The sequence below is a fragment of the Salmo trutta genome, chromosome 36, assembly GCF_901001165.1.
Source record: "Salmo trutta chromosome 36, fSalTru1.1, whole genome shotgun sequence".
In the NCBI taxonomy this organism is placed as follows: domain Eukaryota; kingdom Metazoa; phylum Chordata; class Actinopteri; order Salmoniformes; family Salmonidae; genus Salmo; species Salmo trutta.
Window position 1 is genome coordinate 2237431 of NC_042992.1, and position 25139 is coordinate 2262569.

The 25139-nt window shown below is 46.9% G+C and overlaps 1 protein-coding gene across 1 annotated transcript; it reads left to right on the top strand.

The window, feature by feature from the left end:
* Window positions 1–622: 622 nt before the first annotated feature.
* LOC115176276 (transmembrane protein 64) lies at window positions 623–24490 on the top strand. Its single transcript, XM_029736200.1, has 3 exons — window positions 623–2259; window positions 20957–21112; window positions 23165–24490. The coding sequence occupies exons 1-3, from the start codon at window positions 1537–1539 to the stop codon at window positions 23351–23353; spliced, it is 1068 nt and encodes a 355-aa protein (XP_029592060.1). The 5' UTR covers window positions 623–1536; the 3' UTR covers window positions 23354–24490.
* The last annotated feature ends 649 nt before the right edge of the window (window positions 24491–25139 follow it).

A 25139-nucleotide genomic window follows, 5' to 3' on the forward strand; every position in this document is an offset into this window, starting at 1 on the left:
CTGCAGGATCAATACCTGTTAGTAAAGGTGATGACCTGTAGGATCAATACCTGTTAGTAAAGGTGATGACCTGTAGGATCAATACCTGTTAGTAAAGGTGATGACCTGTAGGATCAATACCTGTTAGTAAAGGTGATGACCTGCAGGATCAATACCTGTTAGTAAAGGTGATGACCTGCAGGATCAATACCTGTTAGTAAAGGTGATGACCTGCAGGGATTTGTAGTCTTGCCTGATGTTTACTTTGATGTGATTATCATTTTGGAGTGAGAGAGTAAATCGAGATGAATATATTGATAGATCACCTGGTCTGAGAGAGATTTCCACTATACAACCTCTCGTCAGGGAAACCTACACGAATCACAGCTCTGATTTCAACTGTCTCTATAGTTTGGTCGGTGTAGACTGTCATTGTAAAGAAGAATTTGTTCTTCACTGACTTAGTTAAATAAAGGTGGAAAACCCGTTTGTAACCATTTCCCTGTTCTGATTAGGTTGAAGTGTATTATAACTCGTACTGTGTTACTCTGTGGGTTTGTCCAAGGACCCGTGGTGGATGTGGTGTCTACAGAAAGATCCCGTTAGCTGGGTTTATTCCGCCGTGGTTCATAGGCCAGAACCGTAGTAGTCACATGGTCTGGTACTTGGCATTCTGGGAAACAAACAGAGCAGTGGCTGGTGTATGAATAGCGTTCAACGTCAACACCACTTACTATTGTGGCCAAAACGACTAGTAATAAGAGTCAGCTGGCTATCAGACGGACCCGGGAGACGCTCCGGTTATCACCAGGAAGAGAACAACAAGGTCAATGTTCGGTGACTGTGCCCGTTGGGCTGGATCAGGACTTTACACCGTCAGCCGACTGGACTCGGTCTCCACGGAGTAGCAACCCGCTGCAAAACATTTTCACAGAAATACGACCGAGGACTCGCAAAAGTTACGTGTCTTTGCACGGATTTATCTTTGGACCGTTTCCCGTATCGATACGTGTAGTTGGTTTGGATCAGACGTATTTAAACGGTACCGTGACTTTCTGATCAGTTTGTTGTTGCCTTGTCTCGGTTTGTCAGATTAACATCGACCGATGCTTTTCAACACAGTGATTTTTGTGACGGTAGCTGCTGTGAGTCATTTACGTTTTTCCTCCGATGATTCCAGGCGATGTGAAAACCTTGTTTTTCAGAAATCATTGGACTGGCATGTCTCCCAAATTAGTGTACCCAAGATCAAGAACTGTCACACTGGATGATCATTCATATGATGGAAACCCAGACTGGAAGAATTCTCCTTTTTGAAGCCTATGTAAACAGTTATCCTGTATGCTGAGAAATAGAAATGTGTCCCCATCCATAACCTTTCTCACCGTCACCACGTCAACCTAATTATCTCTCAGTTCTCATTATTTATGTTCAAGCGTCAACGTTTCTACAAAAAGGAAACCGGTAATATTCAAGTTTACAACGCTCCGTCTTAAATCTGGGCACAACTAGTCAGATTGACTGTCCATCTCCCTGAGACTCAGTTGTAGGGCAACGATGTGGGGCGCAGGGTCACCACCATCCCTGCAGGTCGTCCTAAAGGTCCTGAAACACGCTGCGGTCAGAGGACAGATCCAGCTGAACCGCTGGCTCCAGAGATCCTCACCGGACGACTGCGATAAAATAGACATCTTAATATGCAACGCCTTTGACGAGAGAGGAGGCGCCGTCGGCAAGTCTGAAGGAGACCCGGAGAGCATCGTTGACACTGGCGTGTCATTCACCGGTGGCGGCGCCACCAACGGGGATTTCAGACACCCGTGTTGTATTACCACGTGTTGTTTTAAGAGCGCCCTCCTGGCGTGCATTCTGACAGCCGTGTGCTTCTCCTCCGTGGCTCTCGTCCGACAGTACCTCAAGGACCTTCTCCTCTGGGTGGAGAGCTTGGACAGCCTGGTTGGAGCCTTGCTGTTCATAGTTGGTCTGATCATCGTGTCCTTCCCGTTCGGCTGGGGCTACATCGTACTGAACGTGGCTGCGGGGTACCTGTACGGCTTCGTGCTGGGTATGGGGCTGGTCATGGTGGGGGTGCTCATAGGTACCTTCCTGGCTCACCTGGTGTGTAAGAGACTGTTGACGGACTGGGTGGTCAACAAGGTGGGGAACTCTGAACAGCTCAGTGCTGTAATACGGGTGGTGGAGGGGGGGAGTGGACTCAAAGTTGTGGCCTTGGCGAGACTCACGCCCATTCCCTTTGGACTCCAGAATGCAGTTTTCTCAGTGAGTATGGTTGAAAATCTTACAAGTACAGTTTCTGATGGTGTCTTTGGTCCTTTTTCTCCATTGTCTGTGCAGATGAGAAACGGGAACCAGAAGCTGCTTCCCAAATGGAACACTATTCCCTAAATAGTAGGGCTGCACAATTAATTGCATTCGTCTAAAATTTTTATATTGACATGTGCAATATGCATACTGCGATGTTTGTTTTTCTAGTTTACTCTTTGTACTCTCTCTCCCTCTACCAGCTGCTTCCCACACACAGGCCCAGCCCCCTGTCACTCAAACAGCTCAGTTCCAGGCTCCTCTGTTAGATCCAGGCTGGCTCCTCTGTTAGATCCAGGCTGGCTCCTCTGTTAGATCCAGGCTGGCTCCTCTGTTAGATCCAGGCTGGCTCCTCTGTTAGATCCAGTATTATTGTGGTTGATGTTCTGTTAGGTCAAATACAGTCAACACATTGTTACAAACAAGAATGATGCCGCTTTCCACTTTGCTTCATAATATAAATCATTATGTTTATATTATTCCAACAGTTCACCCAAGTGTTTTGATTTAAATAACAAGTCAAACCGCAATATATTTATAAAATGTTTTATTACATCGTATTAGATTTCTTTTGCCCACATCTTTCAGCCGTACTACGTAGTGCACTATAAAGGGAATAGGGTGCCATTTGAGACAGAGGGCGTCTGCGAGGGTGGTCGACCACCTAGTGGATGTGCAGGCCTTTGTTCCAGCCCTGCTCCAACATACTTTAATGATTCAGCTAATGTAGCCTAGGTCCTGATGAGAAGCTGATTTGCAGTATCAGGTGTGTTCGAGCAGGGCCGGGGCGTTCCTGGGAGAACGGGGCCGGGGCGTTCCTGGGAGAACGGGGCCGGGGCGATCCTGGGAGAACGGGGCCGGGGCGATCCTGGGAGAACGGGGCGGGGGCGTTCCTGGGAGAACGGGGCCGGGGCGTTCCTGGGAGAACGGGGCCGGGGCGTTCCTGGGAGAACGGGGCCGGGGCGTTCCTGGGAGAACGGGGCCGGGGCGATCCTGGGAGAACGGGGCGGGGGCGTTCCTGGGAGAACGGGGCCGGGGCGTTCCTGGGAGAACGGGGCCGGGGCGTTCCTGGGAGAACGGGGCCGGGGCGTTCCTGGGAGAACGGGGCCGGGGCGTTCCTGGGAGAACGGGGCCGGGGCGTTCCTGGGAGAACGGGGCCGGGGCGTTCCTGGGAGAACGGGGCCGGGGCGTTCCTGGGAGAACGGGGCCGGGGCGATCCTGGGAGAACGGGGCCGGGGCGTTCCTGGGAGAACGGGGCCGGGGCGTTCCTGGGAGAACGGGGCCGGGGCGTTCCTGGGAGAACGGGGCCGGGGCGTTCCTGGGAGAACGGGGCCGGGGCGTTCCTGGGAGAACGGGGCCGGGCGTTCCCAAAGCTACACACACTAGGCTAGGGCTGTGCTGAATACTGTGACACAATGTGTATTGTATCAGATATGGAGAAATATGACAACGACAAGTATTTTTCTTTTTAAATGATCTGTATTTCCAGCTGCCAGCACACATCTCTTTCACTCAAACAGTGTGAAGCTCTGTGTTCTCGAAATAACTATTGGCTACTTCTTCTGTCTGCAAAGAAACGGGCGGGCTATCGGTTGAAACCTTTGCAACGATTGGATTAGAACAAGCCACTGCTCTCATTTCTCCAGACACACACACACACACACACTGTTTGTCACTCGTCTCAGGGCACGAGTCTACCTTTTCTCCAAACGTCATGTAGGAATCAGAATTCACAGCTAGTCGTTGTTGAATCTAATTGTTTCTTGTCCGAGGCCATATGGTTGTTTTAGTCTGTCTACGTGGTGTTGTTTTAGTCTGTCTACGTGGTGTTGTTTTAGTACGTCTACTTTGTCTGTTGGTATAATTATTCCGTTGCGGACGACACCTGTCGTTATGCTGTGATCCAAGCCCATGCTTCTAGTTGTTGTTATTGTTATTGCTCCTTGTCCAAGCATGTTTACTGAACGACAGGTCATTTAGTAAATGAAACCAAATGTTGTGACATAAGTGTGGGGAGAGAAGTTTTGAACCAATATATGGTGAATTATCTTAGCTTCATCTAAATTTGTCTGGAAGAAATGCAGACAGTAGTAGCCAGCCATGCATTAGGCTGTTTACAGTATAAACCTACCTACTGCAGGCCTAGCTGCTGTTTACAGTATAAACCTGCCTACTGCAGGCCTAGCTGCTGTTTACAGTATAAACCTACCTACTGCAGGCCTAGCTGCTGTTTACAGTATAAACCTACCTACTGCAGGCCTAGCTGCTGTTTACAGTATAAACCTACCTACTGCAGGCCTAGCTGCTGTTTACAGTATAAACCTACCTACTGCAGGCCTAGCTGCTGTTTACAGTATAAACCTGCCTACTGCAGGCCTAGCTGCTGTTTACAGTATAAACCTACCTACTGCAGGCCTAGCTGCTGTTTACAGTATAAACCTGCCTACTGCAGGCCTAGCTGCTGTTTACAGTATAAACCTACCTACTGCAGGCCTAGCTGCTGTTTACAGTATAAACCTACCTACTGCAGGCCTAGCTGCTGTTTACAGTATAAACCTACCTACTGCAGGCCTAGCTGCTGTTTACAGTATAAACCTACCTACTGCAGGCCTAGCTGCTGTTTACAGTATAAACCTGCCTACTGCAGGCCAAGCTGCTGTTTACAGTATAAACCTGCCTACTGCAGGCCTAGCTGCTGTTTACAGTATAAACCTACCTACTGCAGGCCTAGCTGCTGTTTACAGTATAAACCTACCTACTGCAGGCCTAGCTGCTGTTTACAGTATAAACCTACCTACTGCAGGCCTAGCTGCTGTTTACAGTATAAACCTACCTACTGCAGGCCTAGCTGCTGTTTACAGTATAAACCGGACCTACTGCAGCCCTAGATGCTGTTTACACAAACCGGACCTACTGCAGCCCTAGATGCTGTTTACACAAACTGGACAGTACAAAAAAAGCTGAAGGAAACTTTAAACACAGATGTACTTTTCTGAGATCCTGCCATTGCAGCCCTTGAGCTAGGCCTAGGGTATGTCCCAAATTACACCCTATTACCGACATGAGGCTTTGTCAAAAGTAGTGCACTATGAACAGAATAGGGTGCCATTTGAGTTGCACCCCTAGTCTGATGTTTTGAACCCCCAGCTATTTTACCCCCCCACTGAGAAGGTGGTGTGTGTGTGGTAAACCCGGAATTATCCCCACGGACTAATCTGTCGCTGGTCTCCAACACTTGACACAGCTAACAGTGAATTGCCCCTCTGTGTCAACACTAGGCCTACACTTCCCTCATCAACTCATCCCTGACCACTGGCTGCGTCCCCTCTGAGTTCAACATGGTCAGAGTCGCTCCCCTCCTCAAGAAACCAAACACTCGACTCATCTGACGTCAAAAACTACTGATCTGTATCCATTCTTTCTTTTCTTTCCAAAACACTTGAGCGTTCTCTCTCTGAACGACTCTCACTATCTCTCTCACCTCAGTGCCAAAGCAGACTTTCTCTCTCTCTCTCCTCTGTTCTCATCCTCCCCTCTTGTACCATCAAACCCCTGCAACTTATCTAGAACTCTGCAACCCCTCTCCCATGTCACCCTGTTCCTCCACACGCTCCGCTGGCTACCAGTCGAAGCTCGCATCCACTGCAAGACCATGGTGTTTACCTAGGGAACAGCAAGAGGAACTGTCCCCCTCCCTACCTTCAGGCTATGATCCAACCCTACACCCCAACCCGAGCACTCCGTTCTGCCACCTCAGGTCTCTTGGCCCTCCCACCCCTACGGGAGGGCAGCTCCCGCTCGGCACTATCTCTTCAGACAGTATCTTAATGAATCTTCCTCCTCACCTGAATGGAATGGAGTAGGCTGTTGTGTGGTTAGATTGCATGGTCCCAGTAGGATGTTGTGTGGTTAGATTGCATGGTCCCAGTAGGCTGCTGTGTGGTTAGATTGCATGGTCCCAGTAGGCTGCTGTGTGGTTAGATGGCATGGTCCCAGTAGGCTGTTGTGTGGTTAGAGAGCATGGTCCCAGTAGGCTGTTGTGTGGTTAGAGAGCATGGTCCCAGTAGGCTGTTGTGTGGTTAGAGAGCATGGTCCCAGTAGGCTGTTGGTCCCAGTAGTCTGCTGTGTGGTTAGATGGCATGGTCCCAGTAGGCTGTTGTGTGGTTAGAGAGCATGGTCCCAGTAGGCTGCTGTGTGGTTAGAGAGCATGGTCCCAGTAGTCTGTTGTGTGGTTAGAGAGCATGGTCCCAGTAGGCTGTTGTGTGGTTAGATGGCATGGTCCCAGTAGTCTGTTGTGTGGTTAGATGGCATGGTCCCAGTAGTCTGTTGTGTGGTTAGAGAGCATGGTCCCAGTAGGCTGTTGTGTGGTTAGATGGCATGGTCCCAGTAGTCTGTTGTGTGGTTAGAGAGCATGGTCCCAGTAGTCTGTTGTGTGGTTAGAGAGCATGGTCCCACATCTGTTGGTTCTATCATGTCAAATCCTTGTAAGTCATGCCTAACATATAAATGTTTGGCACAAACATGCTCGTACCCACCCAGGCTAGCAATTAGACTGTACAAGGTGTAACAGTGTAGGTTCCGTCCCTCTCTTCGCCCCAACCTGGGCTCGAACCAGGGACCCTCTGCACACATCAACAACTGACACCCCACGAAGCATCGTTACCCATCGCGCCACAAAAGCCGCGGCCCTTGCAATGCAAGGGGAACAACCACTTCAGGTCTCAGAGCGAGTGACGTCACTGATTGAAATGCTATTAGCGCGCACCACCGCTAACTAACTAGCCATTTCACATCGGTTACACAGGCATGCCAAAAATAATATTCGTCACATGCTTTTGTAAACAACCGATGTAGACTGGGCCGTACGCATTACCTTGTGTAGTGCCTTGCGGTTGGATGCCAAGCAGTGATGCAGCCAGTCAAGATGCTCTCAATGGTGTGGCTGTAGAACTTTTTGAGCATCTGCGGACCCATGCTGAATCTTGAAAATGTAAGTGAATACTCTTACCAGCTGGTCAGCGCATGCTCTGAGTACACGTCCTGGTAATCTGTCTGTCCATTGTGAATGTTAACCTGTTTTAAATGTCTTACTCATATCGGCTACGGAGAGTGAGATCACGGTCGTCCGGAACAGCTGGTGCTCTCATGCATGGTTCAGTGTTGCTTGCTTCAAGCATAGAAGGAATTTAGCTTGTCTGGTAGGCTCGTGTCACTGGGCAGCTCGCTGCTGGGTTTTCATTTGTATTCCAGGATAGTTTGCACGCCTTGCCACATCCGACGAGCGTAGTAGGATTCGATCTTAGTCCTGTATTGACGTTTTGATGGTTTGTCAGAAGTCGAAGTGGGATTTCTTATCAACATCCGGAATGGTGTCCTGCTCCTTGAGGCAGCAGCTCTAGCCTTTAGCTCAGTGTGTATGCACGTAAGGTCACTCTGTGGACAATTTCATCAATGCACTTATTAATGAAGCCAGTGACTGTGGTAAATTCCTCAATGTTACAGGATGAATCCCAGAACATTTTCCAGTCTGTGCTAGGGAAACAGACCTGTAGCTTAGCATCCGCTTCGTCGGACCACTTCCTTATTGAGCAAGTCTCTGGTACTTCCTGTTGAGTTTTTGCTTGTAAACACGAATCAGGACGATTTATGGTCAGATTTGCCAAATGGAGGGCAAGGGAGAGATTTGTACGCGTCTCTGTGTGTGGAGTAAAGGTGATCTAGAGTTTTTATTTTGCACAGCTGAAAATTAGGTACTGTAAAACGTTTCCCTGCATTAAAATCAACAGCCACTAGGAGCGCCGCCTCTCTATGTGCATTTTCTTGTTTGCTTATGCCCTCATACAGCTCGTTGGTGGTAAATAGACAGCTACGAAGACTATAGATAAACTCTGTTGGTAAATGGTGTGGTCTACAGTTTATCATGAGGTACTCTACCTCAGGCGAGCAAAACCTTGAGACTTCCTTTATATTAGAGATTGTTAACAACAGGTGGTGGGCAAAGTGACTAACACATCCCCCCTTAACCTGACCCTTACCCCCCCTTAACCTGACCCTACTCTTGCGATTGGTCTTGACGAGGCATAGCTGTATATTATCCTTGTTCAGACGCGACTCTCAGAAACACAGGATCTTGCAGTTCTTCAGGTCCCGTTGATAGGATATTCTCCAACAGAGCTCATCCAGTTTATTCTCTAGTGATTAGACGCAAAATTGGTCAAGAGCTCGTAAGACGGCAGCTATCCACTGCAGCACCATCTTCACATGTGGTCCACCTTTCATACAGTAGCCTATATGCTAAGCCTTGTATAATCCTTGACCAGGGGTGGGCATACCTTTTTAGCTTGAGGGCCGCAAAGATGTTTTGGGGGCCGATTTGTTTGTCAAAATTCAATTTGCGAGCCATCAAAAAAGTAAGTTATTTGAAAATATAGATTAAAAAAAAATAATATAGGGCCATTATAATTTCTACTTTATTTATAGGTTTAGATGTTCAAGAGTGGCCTCTAACCCAAAATAATAATTCCCAGGTTTGAGTACCAGTCTCTTTATCTAGCATTCCACTCCTTGCCACTCCTTGTCATTGCCAAAGAGAATGGGCTTTCTCTACGTTCATGTCGGTAGCCATGAAGTGCTTTGAAAGACTGGTCATGGCTCACAACACCATCATCGTGCCAGGAAACCCTAGACCCAATCTAATTCGCGTACCGCCCTGACAGATCCACAGATGACGCAATCTCAAACGCACTCCATACTGGTTTTCAAATTGTATCAGAGTAAAATGTAGCCTAATATCTTGAATCCCCATTGTGTTGGTAATCGTATTTAAATATGCGTGTTTTCATAATGACTCAGTGTTTTTTTTTTTTTTTGTCCTACTAGTGGAAAAGTGCAGATATTGTTAGCAGAGACGGTAGGCCTAAAAAAAAATATTTTTTTTGATTTTTCTATGCTTCCCAAATGTTCCAGATAATCGAGTGGTAGAGGGTGATTACAATCTTAGACATTAGCATGATATTGCATTTTAAATGGGCAAGATGTATTTTAATTAGGCTAGGTTACGCTACATATGTCAACCCTTCTATTGCTTTATGAAGATCAGCAGGATGTGGGATTAGGTTCAGGTTGTAGTAATATACTCCGTAGCTTTAGTCGATAAAACAACAAAGGAACATATTGAGCAGTCAGTCTCTTACAAACGTGGACATGAGTTGTTTTGACAGCACACATTGTTTAGTATCAAAACATTGCTTCCGCCCAGGTGTAACAGAGCAGCTGTTCTGGACAGACCAGATTGACTACTGTAGGGGACAGCAGCTGTTCTGGACAGACCACGTTGACTACTGTAGGGGACAGCAGCTGTTCTGGACAGACCACGTTGACTACTGTAGGGGACAGCAGCTGTTCTGGACAGACCAGGTTGGCTACTGTAGGGGACAGCAGCTGTTCTGGACAGACCAGGTTGACTACTGTAGGGGACAGCAGCTGTTCTGGACAGACCAGGTTGACTACTGTAGGGGACAGCAGCTGTTCTGGACAGACCACGTTGACTACTGTAGGGGACAGCAGCTGTTCTGGACAGACCAGGTTGGCTACTGTAGGGGACAGCAGCTGTTCTGGACAGACCAGGTTGACTACTGTAGGGGACAGCAGCTGTTCTGGACAGACCAGGTTGACTACTGTAGGGGACAGCAGCTGTTCTGGACAGACCACGTTGACTACTGTAGGGGACAGCAGCTGTTCTGGACAGACCACGTTGACTACTGTAGGGGACAGCAGCTGTTCTGGACAGACCACGTTGACTACTGTAGGGGACAGCAGCTGTTCTGGACAGACCACGTTGACTACTGTAGGGGACAGCAGCTGTTCTGGACAGACCACGTTGACTACTGTAGGGGACAGCAGCTGTTCTGGACAGACCACGTTGACTACTGTAGGGGACAGCAGCTGTTCTGGACAGACCACGTTGACTACTGTAGGGGACAGCAGCTGTTCTGGACAGACCACGTTGACTACTGTAGGGGACAGCAGCTGTTCTGGACAGACCACGTTGACTACTGTAGGGGACAGCAGCTGTTCTGGACAGACCACGTTGACTACTGTAGGGGACAGCAGCTGTTCTGGACAGACCACGTTGACTACTGTAGGGGACAGCAGCTGTTCTGAACAGACCAGGTTGGCTACTGTAGGGGACAGCAGCTGTTCTGGACAGACCAGGTTGGCTACTGTAGGGGACAGCAGCTGTTCTGGACAGACCACGTTGACTACTGTAGGGGACAGCAGCTGTTCTGGACAGACCACGTTGACTACTGTAGGGGACAGCAGCTGTTCTGGACAGACCACGTTGACTACTGTAGGGGACAGCAGCTGTTCTGGACTGACCACGTTGACTACTGTAGGGGACAGCAGCTGTTCTGGACTTACCACGTTGACTACTGTAGGGGACAGCAGCTGTTCTGGACAGACCACGTTGACTACTGTAGGGGACAGCAGCTGTTCTGGACAGACCACGTTGACTACTGTAGGGGACAGCAGCTGTTCTGGACTGACCACGTTGACTACTGTAGGGGACAGCAGCTGTTCTGGACTTACCACGTTGACTACTGTAGGGGACATCATAACTACTAACTTTCATCTGATACCTTCTAGTAGCTACGTTGTTTTTGCTCGTTCAGTGGATATTTTTTGGTATGTCCTGTGTACCTGGATACTGGGAGAAAGAGAGCCCTAATGCCTGTTATGGTGGCTTAGATAGAGTGGCTACAGCTGTTTTTAATGAAAGGGTTAGCGTTTTGGTTGGATAGTGCCTTCACTGTGACCGTACAGATGATCTTGCTTACTGTCCAGTTTAATTTGTCCAACTGCAACCTGTAACTATTTTTTCACTTGTATCAACTGTTTGGTTACTGTTTCTGGTTGGTGTGACTTAAGATGGTTCTAGAGTTGTTGCATGTCAGAGTGGCTTTCTTAGCCTACTGCAGTTGCAAAATAGGTAGCATTTAGCATTTTGTAGTTATATAAAATAGGTAGCATTTAGCATTTTGTAGTTATATAAAATAGGTAGCATTTTATAGTTGTATAAAATGGGTAGCATTTTGTTTGGATAGTACCCTAACCTTACAGACCCAGGAGTGTCATTTTCCATTAGCCTATCAGGAGTCTGCGAGGCCTACAGCATCACACAAATATAGACTTGAAACTAGGTTGTTTCAAGGTGGGTGGCATACGACGGTTACAAAGTTGCTGCTAATGACGTTGGAGTTGCCACTTCTAAAATCAAAGTTTTAGAGTTTTGTTCACAGTTTATCTTCAACAAAATCAAGCGTCATCCACTCTTGAAAGGGGAACTAGACTAATGTTTTCCATATTCATTTTACTGCTGTAGAACTGAAGCCACACACATGTAGAGAAACCTGACCGAGCCTAACAGCCTTATAGGAGTTTGCTACAGCGTTGCCGCTGCCACCCTACTGTTTGCATAATCATTTATTTATTCCACAGTTGAGTTCAGACATGAACATACAGTTCAGGAAGTATTCACACACTCTGACTTTTTCCACATTTTTGTTGTTGTTACAGCTTGAATTTAAAATGGATTACGTTGAGATTTTGTGTCACTGGCCAACACACAATAACCAATGTCAAAGTGGAATGTTTTTAGATTTTTTATTTTTTTACAAATTAATAAAAAAATTAAAAGCTGAAGCCCTGAGTCAATAAGTATATAAACCCTTTAATGGGAAGTAGGATATAAGTTCAGGAGTACAAAGCTGTTAGTCACATAAGTTGTATGGACTCACCCTGTGTGCAATAATAGTGTTTTAACATGATTGTTGAGTGACTACCTCATCTCTGTACCCCACACATACAATTATCTGTAAGGTCCCTCAGTCGAGCTGTGAATTTCAAACACGCATTCAACCACAAAGACCAGGGAGGTTTTCCAATGCCTCGCAAAGAAGGGCTCCTATTGGTAGATGGGTAAAAAATGAAGTAGACATTTGAATATGCCTTTGAGCATGGGGAAGTTATTAATGACAGTGTGGATGGTGTATCAATACACCCAGTCACTACAAAGATACAGGCGTCCTTCCTAACTCAGTTGATGGAGAGGAAGGAAACTGCTCAGGGATTTCACCATGAGGCCGATGGTGACTTTAAAACAGTGTTTTAAATGGATGTGATGGGAGGAAACTGAGGATGGATCCAGAAATGAAACTTAATGTCCTGAATACAAAGCATTATGTTTGGGGCAAATCCAACAACACATCACTGAGTACCATTCTTCATATTCTCAAGCATGGTGGTGGCTGCATCATGTTATGGGTATGCTTGTCATCGACAAGGACTAGGGAGTTGTTTAGGATAAAAAGAAACGGAATAGAGCTAAGAACAGGCAACATCCTACATGATGGTTCAGTCTGCTTTCCAACAGACACTGGGAGACAAGTTCACCTTTCAGCAGGACAATAACCTAAAACACAAGGCCAAATATACACTGGAGTTGCTTACCAAGACGACATTGAATGTTCCTGAGGGGCCGAGTTACAATTTTGACTTAAATCGTATTGAACATCTATGGTAAAACTTGAAAATGTCTGTCTAGCAATGATCAACAACCAACCTGACAGAGCTGATCAGCAACCAACCTGACAGAGCTGATCAGCAACCAACCTGACAGAGCTTGAAGAATTTTAAAAAGAATCATTTGCAAATATTGTACAATCCAGGTGTGCAAAGCTCTTGGAGACTTACCCAGAAAAACTCACAGCTGTAATCGCTGCCAAAGGTGATTCTAACATGTATTGACTCGGGGGTGTAAATACTTATGTAAATGAGATTCATGTTCATGAAATCATTAAAATCCAGACAGAAAATATTTACACAAGAAGCAACCTAATATCACACAGTCATTTAGCAATTTGCCAAAAATGTCTAAAAACATGTTTTTCACTTTGTGATAATGGGGTTTGTGTGTAGATGGGTGAGGAGGGGGGGGAACCTATTGAATGTTGAATTCAGGCTGTAACACAACAACATGGAATCAGTCAGGAGGGGTGTGAATACTTTCTGAAGGTACTGTGTTCTCCTCCCAGTAATTATGTTCCATCCTTTTCTCCTGACTGAGCTTGTGTCCCCAGTAGCCCCCTATTCATTGTATAGTGAGGTGAGTGAGTCGTATAGGATTGTAGTTTTCATTTGACCTAAACCAGTCAGCAGGTCATACTTTACAGCTTCGCTGTGGGCCCTGGTCAAAAGTAGTGGGCTGTGGACCTTGGTCAAAAGTAGTGGGCTGTGGGCCCTGGTCTAAAGTAGTGGGCTGTGGGCCCTGGTCTAAAGTAGTGGACTGTGGGCCCTGGTCTAAAGTAGTGGACTGTGGGCCCTGGTCTAAAGTAGTGGGCTGTGGGCCCTGGTCTAAAGTAGTGGGCTGTGGGCCCTGGTCTAAAGTAGTGGGCTGTGGGCCCTGGTCTAAAGTAGTGGGCTGTGGGCCCTGGTCTAAAGTAGTGGACTGTGGGCCCTGGTCTAAAGTAGTGGACTGTGGGCCCTGGTCTAAAGTAGTGGACTGTGGGCCCTGGTCTAAAGTAGTGGACTGTGGGCCCTGGTCTAAAGTAGTGGACTGTGGGCCCTGGTCTAAAGTAGTGGACTGTGGGCCCTGGTCTAAAGTAGTGGACTGTGGGCCCTGGTCTAAAGTAGTGGACTGTGGGCCCTGGTCTAAAGTAGTGGACTGTGGGCCCTGGTCTAAAGTAGTGGACTGTGGGCCCTGGTCTAAAGTAGTGGACTGTGGGCCCTGGTCTAAAGTAGTGGACTGTGGGCCCTGGTCTAAAGTAGTGGACTGTGGGCCCTGGTCTAAAGTAGTGGACTGTGGGCCCTGGTCTAAAGTAGTGGACTGTGGGCCCTGGTCTAAAGTAGTGGACTGTGGGCCCTGGTCTAAAGTAGTGGACTGTGGGCCCTGGTCTAAAGTAGTGGGCTCTGGGCCCTGGTCTAAAGTAGTGGGCTCTGGGCCCTGGTCAAAGGTAGTGGGCTGTGGGCTCTGGGCCCTGGTCAAAGGTAGTGGGCTGTGGGCCCTGGCCAAAAGTAGTGGGCTGTGGGCCCTGGTCAAAAGTAGTGGGCTGTGGGCCCTGGTCTAAAGTAGTGGGCTGTGGGCCCTGGTCTAAAGTAGTGGGCTCTGGGCCCTGGTCTAAAGTAGTGGGCTCTGGGCCCTGGTCAAAGGTAGTGGGCTGTGGGCCCTGCCTGGTTAACGGCAGTGGGCTGTGGGCCCTGCCTGGTTAACGGCAGTGGGCTGTGGGCCCTGTCTGGTTAACGGCAGTGGGCTGTGGGCCCTGTCTGGTTAACGGCAGTGGGCTGTGGGCCCTGTCTGGTTAACGGCAGTGGGCTGTGGGCCCTGTCTGGTTAACGGCAGTGGGCTGTGGGCCCTGCCTGGTTAACGGCAGTGGGCTGTGTTGGAAATGGGGTGCCATTTGGGATATGGACACTGAGGGACTTGGATATTGGACTTGGAAGTTCCCTGTCCAATGGTTAAAATGTCCCACCCATGACGCCAGAGCCTGTATTCACAAACGTAGCCCAGAAATATTTTCGCTATCTATCTCAGATTCTTCTGGTAATTCTCACAGTAACTTCACTGGAAGGAACGATGTTTGGCATTTCTTTTGTCTCTAGAGCCTCTGTATCACAAACCCATTTTTTTAAAGTCGCGATGAAAGCCGCCATTTTAGGCCCGATTCAGACCCATCCGTGCCTCCTGTAAGACCCAATGATCTGTGAACCATACGTGACACAGACAATGATCTTGGTATCATTACACTCCTTTACAGCAGACTCTCATGGAGTGATTCTGAAATACAATTCACTGGGTTGGTGGTGCTTCTAAAAAAAACTTATGCTTACAGCACCTTCAGAGTTAGCAGGATTCCTACTGGACTTGTGGTGTACTTCAGATTGTAGACACTCTATATGAGAGTGCTATAAGAAGTATAATGATACCAAGATGATGTCTGTATCACGTACGGATCAAAGAGTCTTACAGGAGGCATGGATGGGTCTGAATCGGGCCTAAAATGGCTTCTTTCTTAATAAGGATTTTTCTAATTGTTCATGTCAAACAAACAATCTGAGATACCAAAACATATTATCAACCTACGCATGGAATCGCCCTTGGGTAAAGTTCTCTGTCCAAAGGTTATAACGTCCCTCCCAGGACAGGAGCCAAGACGAGACTGCCCTTTGACCCTCCACTCTGCCAAAACACTGACGCTCCCAAATCGCTCTCCACTGTACAAGTTGTTGCCGCTTGTATCATGTCTTGTTGAAGAACAGTTAAAGGCCCCCGTTCCCTCCCTCCTCAGTTAATCCTACCTGCAGGCTGTCTGTAGACTGTTTCGTTGTCGACCTGCTTGACATTTCTACATTTAATTACTCTAAACACGAAAGGAAAAGGAGGCCTTTTAACTGATGACTTCCTGTTCCCTATATAATGAGTTTGTTTCCCCAAATTACTTCCTGTTCCCTATATAATGAGTTTGTTTCCCCAAATTACTTCCTGTTCCCTATATAATGAGTTTGTTTCCCCAAATTACTTCCTGTTCCCTATATAATGAATGTGATTCCCCAAATGACTTCCTGTTCCCTATATTGTGCACAGGGGCTAAAGTTCTGTCACTGTGACAGATTTCCATCAAATGGACTCTTATTTATATATATATATATATATATATATATATATATATATATATATATATATATATATATATATATATATATGTGTATATATATGTATATATATGTGTATTCAGATCTCTTGACTTCTTCCATATTTTGTTACGTTACAGCCTTATTCTAAAATGGATTAAAAAATAATCTACACACAATACCCCATAATGACATCACACTACCCCACAATGACATCACACTACACCACAATGACATCACACTACCCCACAATGACATCACACTACCCCACAATGACATCACAATACCCCACAATGACATCACACTACCCCACAATGACAAAGGGGAAAAACAGGTTTTTAGAAATGTTTGTAAACGTATTAAAAATAAAAATCTTTAATCACATTTATGTAAATATTCAGACCCTTCTTGGGTATGACGCTATAAAGAGTTCAGTCTTGGTTTCATCAGACTGTAGAATCTTGTGGTCTGAGAGTCCTTTAGGTGCCTTTTACTGAGGAGTGGCTTCTGTCTGGCCACTCTACTATAAAGGCCTGATTGGTGGAGTGATGCAGAGATGGTTGTCCTTCTGGAAGGATCTCCCATCTCCACAGAGGAACTCTGGAGCTCTGACATCGGGTTCTTGATCACCTCCCTGACCAAGGCCCTTCTCCTCCGATTGCTCAGTTTGGCCAGGCGGCCAGCTCTAGGAAGAGTCTTGGTGGTTCAAAACTTCTTCCTTTTTTAAGAATGATGGAGGCAACTGTGTTTTTGGGGACCTTCAATCCTGACTCGGAGCTCTACGGACAATTCCAGGTGGACTCCAATCAAGTTGTAGAAACATCTCAAGGATGATCAATGGAAACAGGATGCACCTGAGCTCAATTTTGAGTCTCATTGCAAAGGGTCTGAATACTTATGTAAATAAGGTATTTCTGTATTTTTAATACATTTTCAAACATTTCTAAAAACCTGTTTTTTGCTTTGTCATTATGGGATATTGTGTGTGTGTGTGTGTGTGTGTGTGTGTGTGGAAAATGATTTAATCCATTTTAGAATAAGGCTGTAACGTAACAAAATGTGGAGAAAGTCAAGGGGTCTGAATACTTTCCGACGACGGCTGTGGATCCAACTTTGCTCTGACTTTTATCTATCACGGCACAGACAGGAAGTCTATTTAGGAAAGGCTTTATAGGCAACATGTCCAACACAGTCAAGACAGACATGCAGTCTAAATACTGATTTTAATAAAATGTTTTCATTACAACCATTGGCTGAAGCAGGAGACAGACAGGCAGTCAAAGTAGGAATGTTCTTTTTTTTTTTTTTTTTCAGCAACAATCAGGCTACAATATGACAAATAGCAGTAGGCCCCGGGCCATCCAGAACTAACTCGCCCACTGTCGAACTCAGCTTACCGGCTACATGCTTCAACTTCCCAGAGGTGGAACAGCTACTCTGGTGGATTGAAATCATGTCTATCATGATTTACTGTCTATCAAATCATCACAAATGTTAATGTGTGGTTAAAAGGCGGATTGTTTTGCCCCAATGTGATGTGTAGACTGAACCCTGCTTCTGCTACTGCAATATCCGTAGTTACAACAGACAGGTTGTAACCTACGTGCTACATTAGCCTACGTGCTACATTAGCCTACGTGCTACATTAGCCTACGTGCTACATTAGCCTACGTGCCACATTAGCCTACGTGCCACATTAGCCTACGTGCCACATTAGCCTACGTGCCACATTAGCCTACGTGCCACCTTAGCCTACGTGCCACCTTAGCCTACGTGCCACCTTAGCCTACGTGCCACCTTAGCCTACGTGCCACATTAGCCTACGTGCCACATTAGCCTACAAAATGTATTGGTTTTCAGAATGTTTGTTGAAGTAGCCACAGGGGTTTTATTTATTCAGAAATATGAGGCTACTAGTCGAGGCACCCGTCTTTTTTTTGAGCAAAATTATTTTTGCATTAATCCCAACGTTCACTACGTTTTGACCGCGACCCAATGGCACCTTTTTCTAGAGGGCTGTGGTCAGAAGTAGTGAACTATAGCGGGAATAGGGAGTCATTTGGGACGCGGACGGCTAGGCCTGTGATGCATCCAGGTTGTCTGGTTATTAGACCCTTGTTGAGTCCGTCCACCCTTTTTTTAGTAAGCACATTCTGTAGAAGAGGAAGCTCCATTCCATCAATGTCCCCTGACTGGTTTGTTTCCTGCTGAAGTAGCCTGCTTTAGAGAGCACTGCGTTTTTTAGATCTGTAACCCAAAACCCCATAGTCTGCCAGGCTTAGCAGAACAGATAAAATATCAACTATTTCCAGCTATGTTATTGAGAGTGAAGCATGCTTCTTTTGACCAGAGCCCCTATGCAGTGCCCTTATGCAGTGCCCTTATGCAGTGCCCTTATGCAGTGCCCTTATGCAGTGCCCCTATGCAGTGCCCCTATGCAGTGCCCCTATGCAGTGCCCCTATGCAGGGCCCCTATGCAGAGCCCTTATGCAGTGCCCCTATGCAGAGCCCCTATGCAGAGCCCCTATGCAGAGCCCCTATGCAGAGCCCCTATGCAGAGCCCCTATGATGAAGGGTGCCGTTTGGCCACCCGACCCCATCAATCATTAGTTTTTAATTGAGTGATAAATGATGAATTCATCATGTGATGTACCAAACAGGGAAGATGTTTGTTCACATGCTCAGCCGAACTCTGGGCCCTATTTAATCACAATGGGTTAGACCTACAGGATCCTAACTCTGGGCCCTATTTAATCACAATGGGTTAGACCTACAGGATCCTAACTCTGGGCCCTATTTAATCACAATGGGTTAGACCTGTAGGATCCTAACTCTGGGCCCTATTTAATCACAATGGGTTAGACCTACAGGATCCTAACTCTGGGCCCTATTTAATCACAATGGGTTAGACCTACAGGATCCTAACTCTGGGCCCTATTTAATCACAATGGGTTAGACCTACAGGATCCTAACTCTGGGCCCTATTTAATCACAATGGGTTAGACCTACAGGATCCTAACTCTGGGCCCTATTTAATCACAGGCTCTATACCCACCCACCCTACCCACAGCCTCTATACCCACCCTACCCACAGCCTCTATACCCACCCTACCCACAGCCTCTATACCCACCCTACCCACAGTCTCTATACCCACCCTACCCACAGTCTCTATACCCACCCTACCCACAGCCTCTCTACCCACCCTACCCACAGCCTCTCTACCCACCCTACCCACAGCCTCTATACCCACCCTACCCACAGCCTCTATACCCACCCCACCCGCAGCCTCTATACCCACCCACCCTACCCACAGCCTCTATACCCACCCTACCCACAGCCTCTATACCCACCCTACCCGCAGCCTCTATACCCACCCTACCCGCAGCCTCTATACCCACCCTACCCACAGCCTCTATACCCACCCTACCCACAGCCTCTATACCCACCCTACCCACAGCCTCTATACCCACCCACCCTACCCACAGCCTCTATACCCACCCACCCTACCCACAGTCTCTATACCCACCCACCCGCAGCCTCTATACCCACCCACCCCACCCGCAGCCTCTATACCCACCCTACCCACAGCCTCTATACCCACCCACCCTACCCACAGCCTCTATACCCACCCTACCCACAGCCTCTATACCCACCCACCCTACCCACAGCCTCTATACCCACCCTACCCACAGCCTCTATACCCACCCTACCCACAGCCTCTATACCCACCCTACCCACAGGTTGCATCCCAAATCACAACCTTTTCCCTACATAGTGCGCAGCTTTCATAAAGGAATATTGTGCCATTGGGACGCAGTAGGAACAGACAGATGCCTGGGTGGGAAGTCCACACAGCGTAGATATCATGGCACAGTGCGTTTTTAGCTTAGCTTAGCACAAGATAACAGGAGGATTTGATATCTGCTGCACGGTAACAGAATAACATGAAAGAGACACTGTCTTTAAGGATAGACTCCATGCTGTGGGCGCGCCTCCCTCAGGGTGCAAGTTCAACCCTTTTCAAGGAGAAACATAGAAGTAGGCCTGTCTAGCATGAATGTGTATATAGCCTGTGGAAGTACTTTGTTTCTGTGCATTGCAACAACAAGACGTTTCTCTTTGTCTGTCTTTCTTTGTCTGTCTTTCTTTGTCTGTCTTTCTTTGTCTGTCTCCTTTGTCTGTCTGTCTTTGTCTGTCTCCTTTGCCTGTCTCCTTTGTCTGTCTCCTTTGTCTGTCTGTCTGTCTTTGTCTGTCTCTCTTTCTTCCTTCCCCCCACCACCAGTATCTGCTAGGCTAGTCATAATATATGCATTCTGTCTGTACCAAGGTCATATCTGGAGGCTCATGTTATGATTCCTGGGACGTTCTAGGCCAAGGGGACTGAAACACATGTTTCTATTGAGTAATCTAGTGATAAGAGACTGAGCTAGCTGGGACTCTAAACTTCAGCCTGACGCTTTCACTGTGTTTTTTTTATAGATTAGTTAAGAGACTTAACATAGAGGATACAGCGCTTCACTAGTCTGTAGGAGAAACAATCAACCTCTTATCTAAAGGTGAAAAATACAACCGAAATGCAGGCAAACTTCATGTTTTGGCTGTATTTTTCACCTTTTACATTTCGCGGTTGATTGTTTCACCTACAGACGAGCATCTTGTCATGCTACAGAAACAGGAAATAGGGCTCCTTCCCTAGAAGCCGCCCTGGAGGTGGGGCTCCTTCCCTGGAGGTGGGGCTCCTTCCCTGGAGGTGGGGCTCCTTCCCTGGAGGTGGGGCTCCTTCCCTAGAGGTGGGGGCTCCTTCCCTAGAAGCCGCCCTGGAGGTGGGGGCTCCTTCCCTGGAGGTGGGGGCTCCTTCCCTGGAGGTGGGGGCTCCTTCCCTGGAGGCCGTTCTGGAGGTGGGGCTCCTTCCCTAGAGGCCGCCCTGGGACAAGACTAACTGTGACTTTCAATATCTCTTCCTTTCAGATCACAGACGTGTCGTTGCCAAACTACCTGGTGGCGTCGTCAGTCGGCCTGCTGCCCACACAGCTCCTAAACTCCTACCTGGGCACCACGCTGCGCACCATGGAGGACGTCATCGCAGAACAGAGCGTCAGCGGATACCTTGTCTTCAGTCTACAGGTGAGTCAGAACAGAGAATTGGATACCTTGTCTACAGGTGAGTCAGAACAGAGAGTCAGCAGATACCTTGTCTACAGGTGAGTCAGAACAGAGCGTTAGCGGATACCTTGTCTTCAGTCTACAGGTGAGTCAGATCAGAGAGGTGGATACCTTGTCTACAGGTGAGTCAGAACAGAGAGTCAGCAGATACCTTGTCTACAGGTGAGTCAGAACAGAGAGTCAGCGGATACCTTGTCTACAGGTGAGTCAGAACAGAAAGTCAGCAGATACCTTGTCTACAGGTGAGTCAGAACAGAGAGTCAGTGGATACCTTGTTACAGGTGAGTCAGAACAGAGAGTCAGCAGATACCTTGTCTACAGGTGAGTCAGAACAGAGAGTCAGCAGATTTGGAAAAAAAAGCAGACATTTGAATATCCCTTTGAGCATGGGGAAGTTATTAATGACAGTGTGGATGGTGTATCAATAAACCCAGTCACTACAAAGATACAGGTGTCCTTCCTAACTCAGTTTCCAGATAGGAAGGAAACCGCTCAGGGATTTCACCATGAGGCCAACGGTGACTTTAAAACAGTTACAGAGTTTAATGGCTGCGAGAGGAGAAAACTGAGGATGGATCAACAACATTGTAGTTACTCCACAATACGAACATAAGTGACCGGAAAGAAAGGAAGCCTGTACAGAATATTCCAACACATGCATCCTGTTTGCAACTTAACTTTTTGTCCTTAATACAAAGTGTTATGTTTGGTGCAAATCCAATACAACACATTTCTGAGTATCTCTCTCCATATTTTCAAGCATAGTGGTGGCTGCATCATGTTATGGGTATGCTTCTAATCATTAAGGACTGGGGAGTTTTTCAGGATAAGAAAAGAAAGAGTGGAGATAAGCACAGACAAAATCCTAGAAAACCTGGTTCAGTCTGCTTTCCACCAGACACTGGGAGATGAATTCACCTTACAGCAGGACAATAACCTAAAACACAAGATCAAATCTACACTGGAGTTGCTTACCAAGTAGACAGTGAATGAGTGGCCTAGTTAGATTTTTTTGAAGCAGATTTAAGACAAAACTATGGTAAGACCTGAAAATGCTTGTCTAACGATGATCAGTAAACCAATTTGACAGATTAAACCTAGTCCTGGACTCGAGTACTGTATACTCACTAGATATCCTCAATTGAAAGTGCCACTTAGTCCAGGACCAGGCTTAATCTTTGTCCTGAAAACCATCAACACTGCACCCAAATACGTTCTTTTTTTGTTGTTGTTTAGAATGCCAGTTCTTGGTTCTTCAGGTCAGACACCTTTTTTTGTACCTTTTTTTTCAAGAGAACATTCGATGAAGAACAACATGTTCATCAGCAACTAGACCCGTAGGCAGCTACTGTCACAGAAACGGGACATGGTGGATGGATGAAGAAATTAAACCTTTCATTGATTCTCATCAGTATAGGATCTTCTGACAGTTAGCTTGCCTCGTCCTCTCTCAGATCTTCATCAGTATAGGATCTTCTGACAGTTAGCTTGCCTCATCTCTCAGATCTTCAGTATAGGATCTTCTGACACTTAGCTTGCCTCATCTCTCTAAGATCTTCAGTATAGGATCTTCTGACAGTTAGCTTGCCTCATCTCTCTAAGATCTTCAGTATAGGATCTTCTGACAGTTAGCTTGCCTCATCTCTCTAAGATCTTCAGTATAGGATCTTCTGACAGTTAGCTTGCCTCATTTCTCTAAGATCTTCAGTATAGGATCTTCTGACAGTTAGCTTGCCTCATTTCTCTCAGATCTTCATCAGTATAGGCCTCATGTTCCATGTGGTCCATCGGGCCCAGTTATTCTGTGGTTCTAAACCAGTGTGGTTCTAAACCATAGTTCTCTCTCTCTGATCATCATCAGTTTAGGCCTGATGTTCTACACAGCATGGTTCTAAATAGTTTTGTCCTCGATGGTTCTCTCTCTCTCAGATCATCATCCAGTATAGGTCTGATGTTCTACGTGGTATTAATTCCTTGGTTCTAAAACACGGTTCTGTTCCCTCTCTCTCTCAGATCATCATCAGTATAGGCCTGATGTTCTACGTGGTCCATCGGGCCCAGGTGGAGCTGAATGCGGCCATCGCTGCCTGTCAGATGGAGCTGAAGACGTCGCACATGAACGGCACTCCCACCAATCACAGCGGCTTCACGTACTGCAGCAAGAGGGCGTCGGCCGGGGGCGGGATCATCAACGTGGTCTGATTATTTTTTTTTTTTTTTAAATGTCTCCAAAACCCTGATTTGGAGACAAGCGACTGGGATCGAACTGAACACCGGATTGGCCAGTGTAGCAGTTGTGATATCTGATAGGAGTGCCTTCCATGGTGAGGAGTCTGGAGTGAGGAGGACCTGCCAAATAGGGATGCTGATTGTGTGGATCTATAGGGCTTGTAGGTGCAGCTGAGGGGTGCCGGGTGTTTTAGTAGTCAGGTACGGTGGTGTCGTCATCACAGACTTACGCTTCGAACACACCGACGGCTTCGTTGCATTTTGGTACACCATAATTACATTAATTTCCAATTAAAACGCTGCGTTTGCCTTGCTGCATTGCGTTGCAGAGGCAGAGGCAGTTGCAGTTCATTCTGTGTGGTGCAGATGTTGGATTTATCGAAGGTACGCCTCAAACTGTATGTGTAGACGGCTTGACAGAAATGGTAGCAGAAGGTGAATGTGGAACTGTTCATGCACACGTATCCAGATGAGGCTGTCGGTGTGTTGGAAGAGTTAACCTGACTACTCTATACAGCACAGCTCACCATTCAGATCTCCGAGACCAATGGCTTCTCTTCTACAGTGTGGGGCCAATGGCTTCCCTTCTACAGTGTGGGGCCAATGGCTTCTCTTCTACAGTGTGGGGCCAATGGCTTCTCTTCTACAGTGTGGGACCAGGGGCCAATGGCTTCTCTTCTACAGTGTGGGACCAGGGGCCAATGGCTTCTCTTCTACAGTGTGGGACCAGGGGCCAATGGCTTCTCTTCTACAGTGTGGGACCAGGGGCCAATGGCTTCTCTTCTACAGTGTGGGACCAGGGGCCGATGGCTTCTCTTCTACAGTGTGGGACCAGGGGCCGATGGCTTCTCTTCTACAGTATGGGACCAGGGGCCAATGGCTTCTCTTCTACACTGTGGGACCAGGGGCCATTGGCTTCTCTTCTACAGTATGGGACCAGGGGCCAATGGCTTCTCTTCTACAGTGTGGGACCAGGGGCCGATGGCTTCTCTTCTACAGTATGGGACCAGGGGCCAATGGCTTCTCTTCTACACTGTGGGACCAGGGGCTATGCTATATGTTGAATTCATTTCTAATGATGAAAGAAATAAATGGTTTAGTGCTAATGCACACTACGAGTTTTTTTTTTATTCATTTATTTCCTTGTTCTTCTCTTTCACTATAGGCCAGCGTTTCCCAAACTCAGTCCTGGGCCCCCAGGGTGCACCTTCTTGGTTATTGCCATAACACTACACAGCTGATTCAAATAATCTAAGCATGAAGATTTTTTTATTTATTGTAAAAAGGACAGTTTGGGAAACCCTGCTATAACTTAGTATTTTATTTTTATTTTTATTTCACCTTTATTTAACCAGGTAGGCCAGTTGAGAACAAGTTCTCATTTACAACTGCGACCTGGCCAAGATAAAGCAAAGCAGTGCGACACAAACAACACGGAGATACCAATGGGATAAACAAACGTACAGTCAATAATACAATAGAAAAAGTCTATATACAGTGTGTGCAAATGGCGTGAGGAGGTAAGACAATAAATAGGCCATAATAGCAAAGTAATTACAGTTTAGCAGATTAACACTGGAGTGAAAGATGTGCAGATGATGTGCAAGTAGAAATACTGGTGTGCAAAAGAGCAGAAAGTAAATAAAAACAATATGGGGATGAGGTAGGTAGATAGGGTGGGCTATTTACAGATGGACTATGTACAGCTGCAGCGATCGGTTAGCTGCTCAGATAGCTGATGTTTAAAGTTAGTGAGGGA

Coding starts and splice junctions, on each gene's coding strand:
- LOC115176276 (XM_029736200.1), top strand. CDS start 1,537: ATGTGGGGCGCAGGGTCACCACCATCCCTGCAGGTCGTCCTAAAGGTC. Junction 2,260..20,956: donor TCCAGAATGCAGTTTTCTCA/GTGAGTATGGTT, acceptor TCTTCCTTTCAG/ATCACAGACGTGTCGTTGCC. Junction 21,113..23,164: donor ACCTTGTCTTCAGTCTACAG/GTGAGTCAGAAC, acceptor TCTCTCTCTCAG/ATCATCATCAGTATAGGCCT.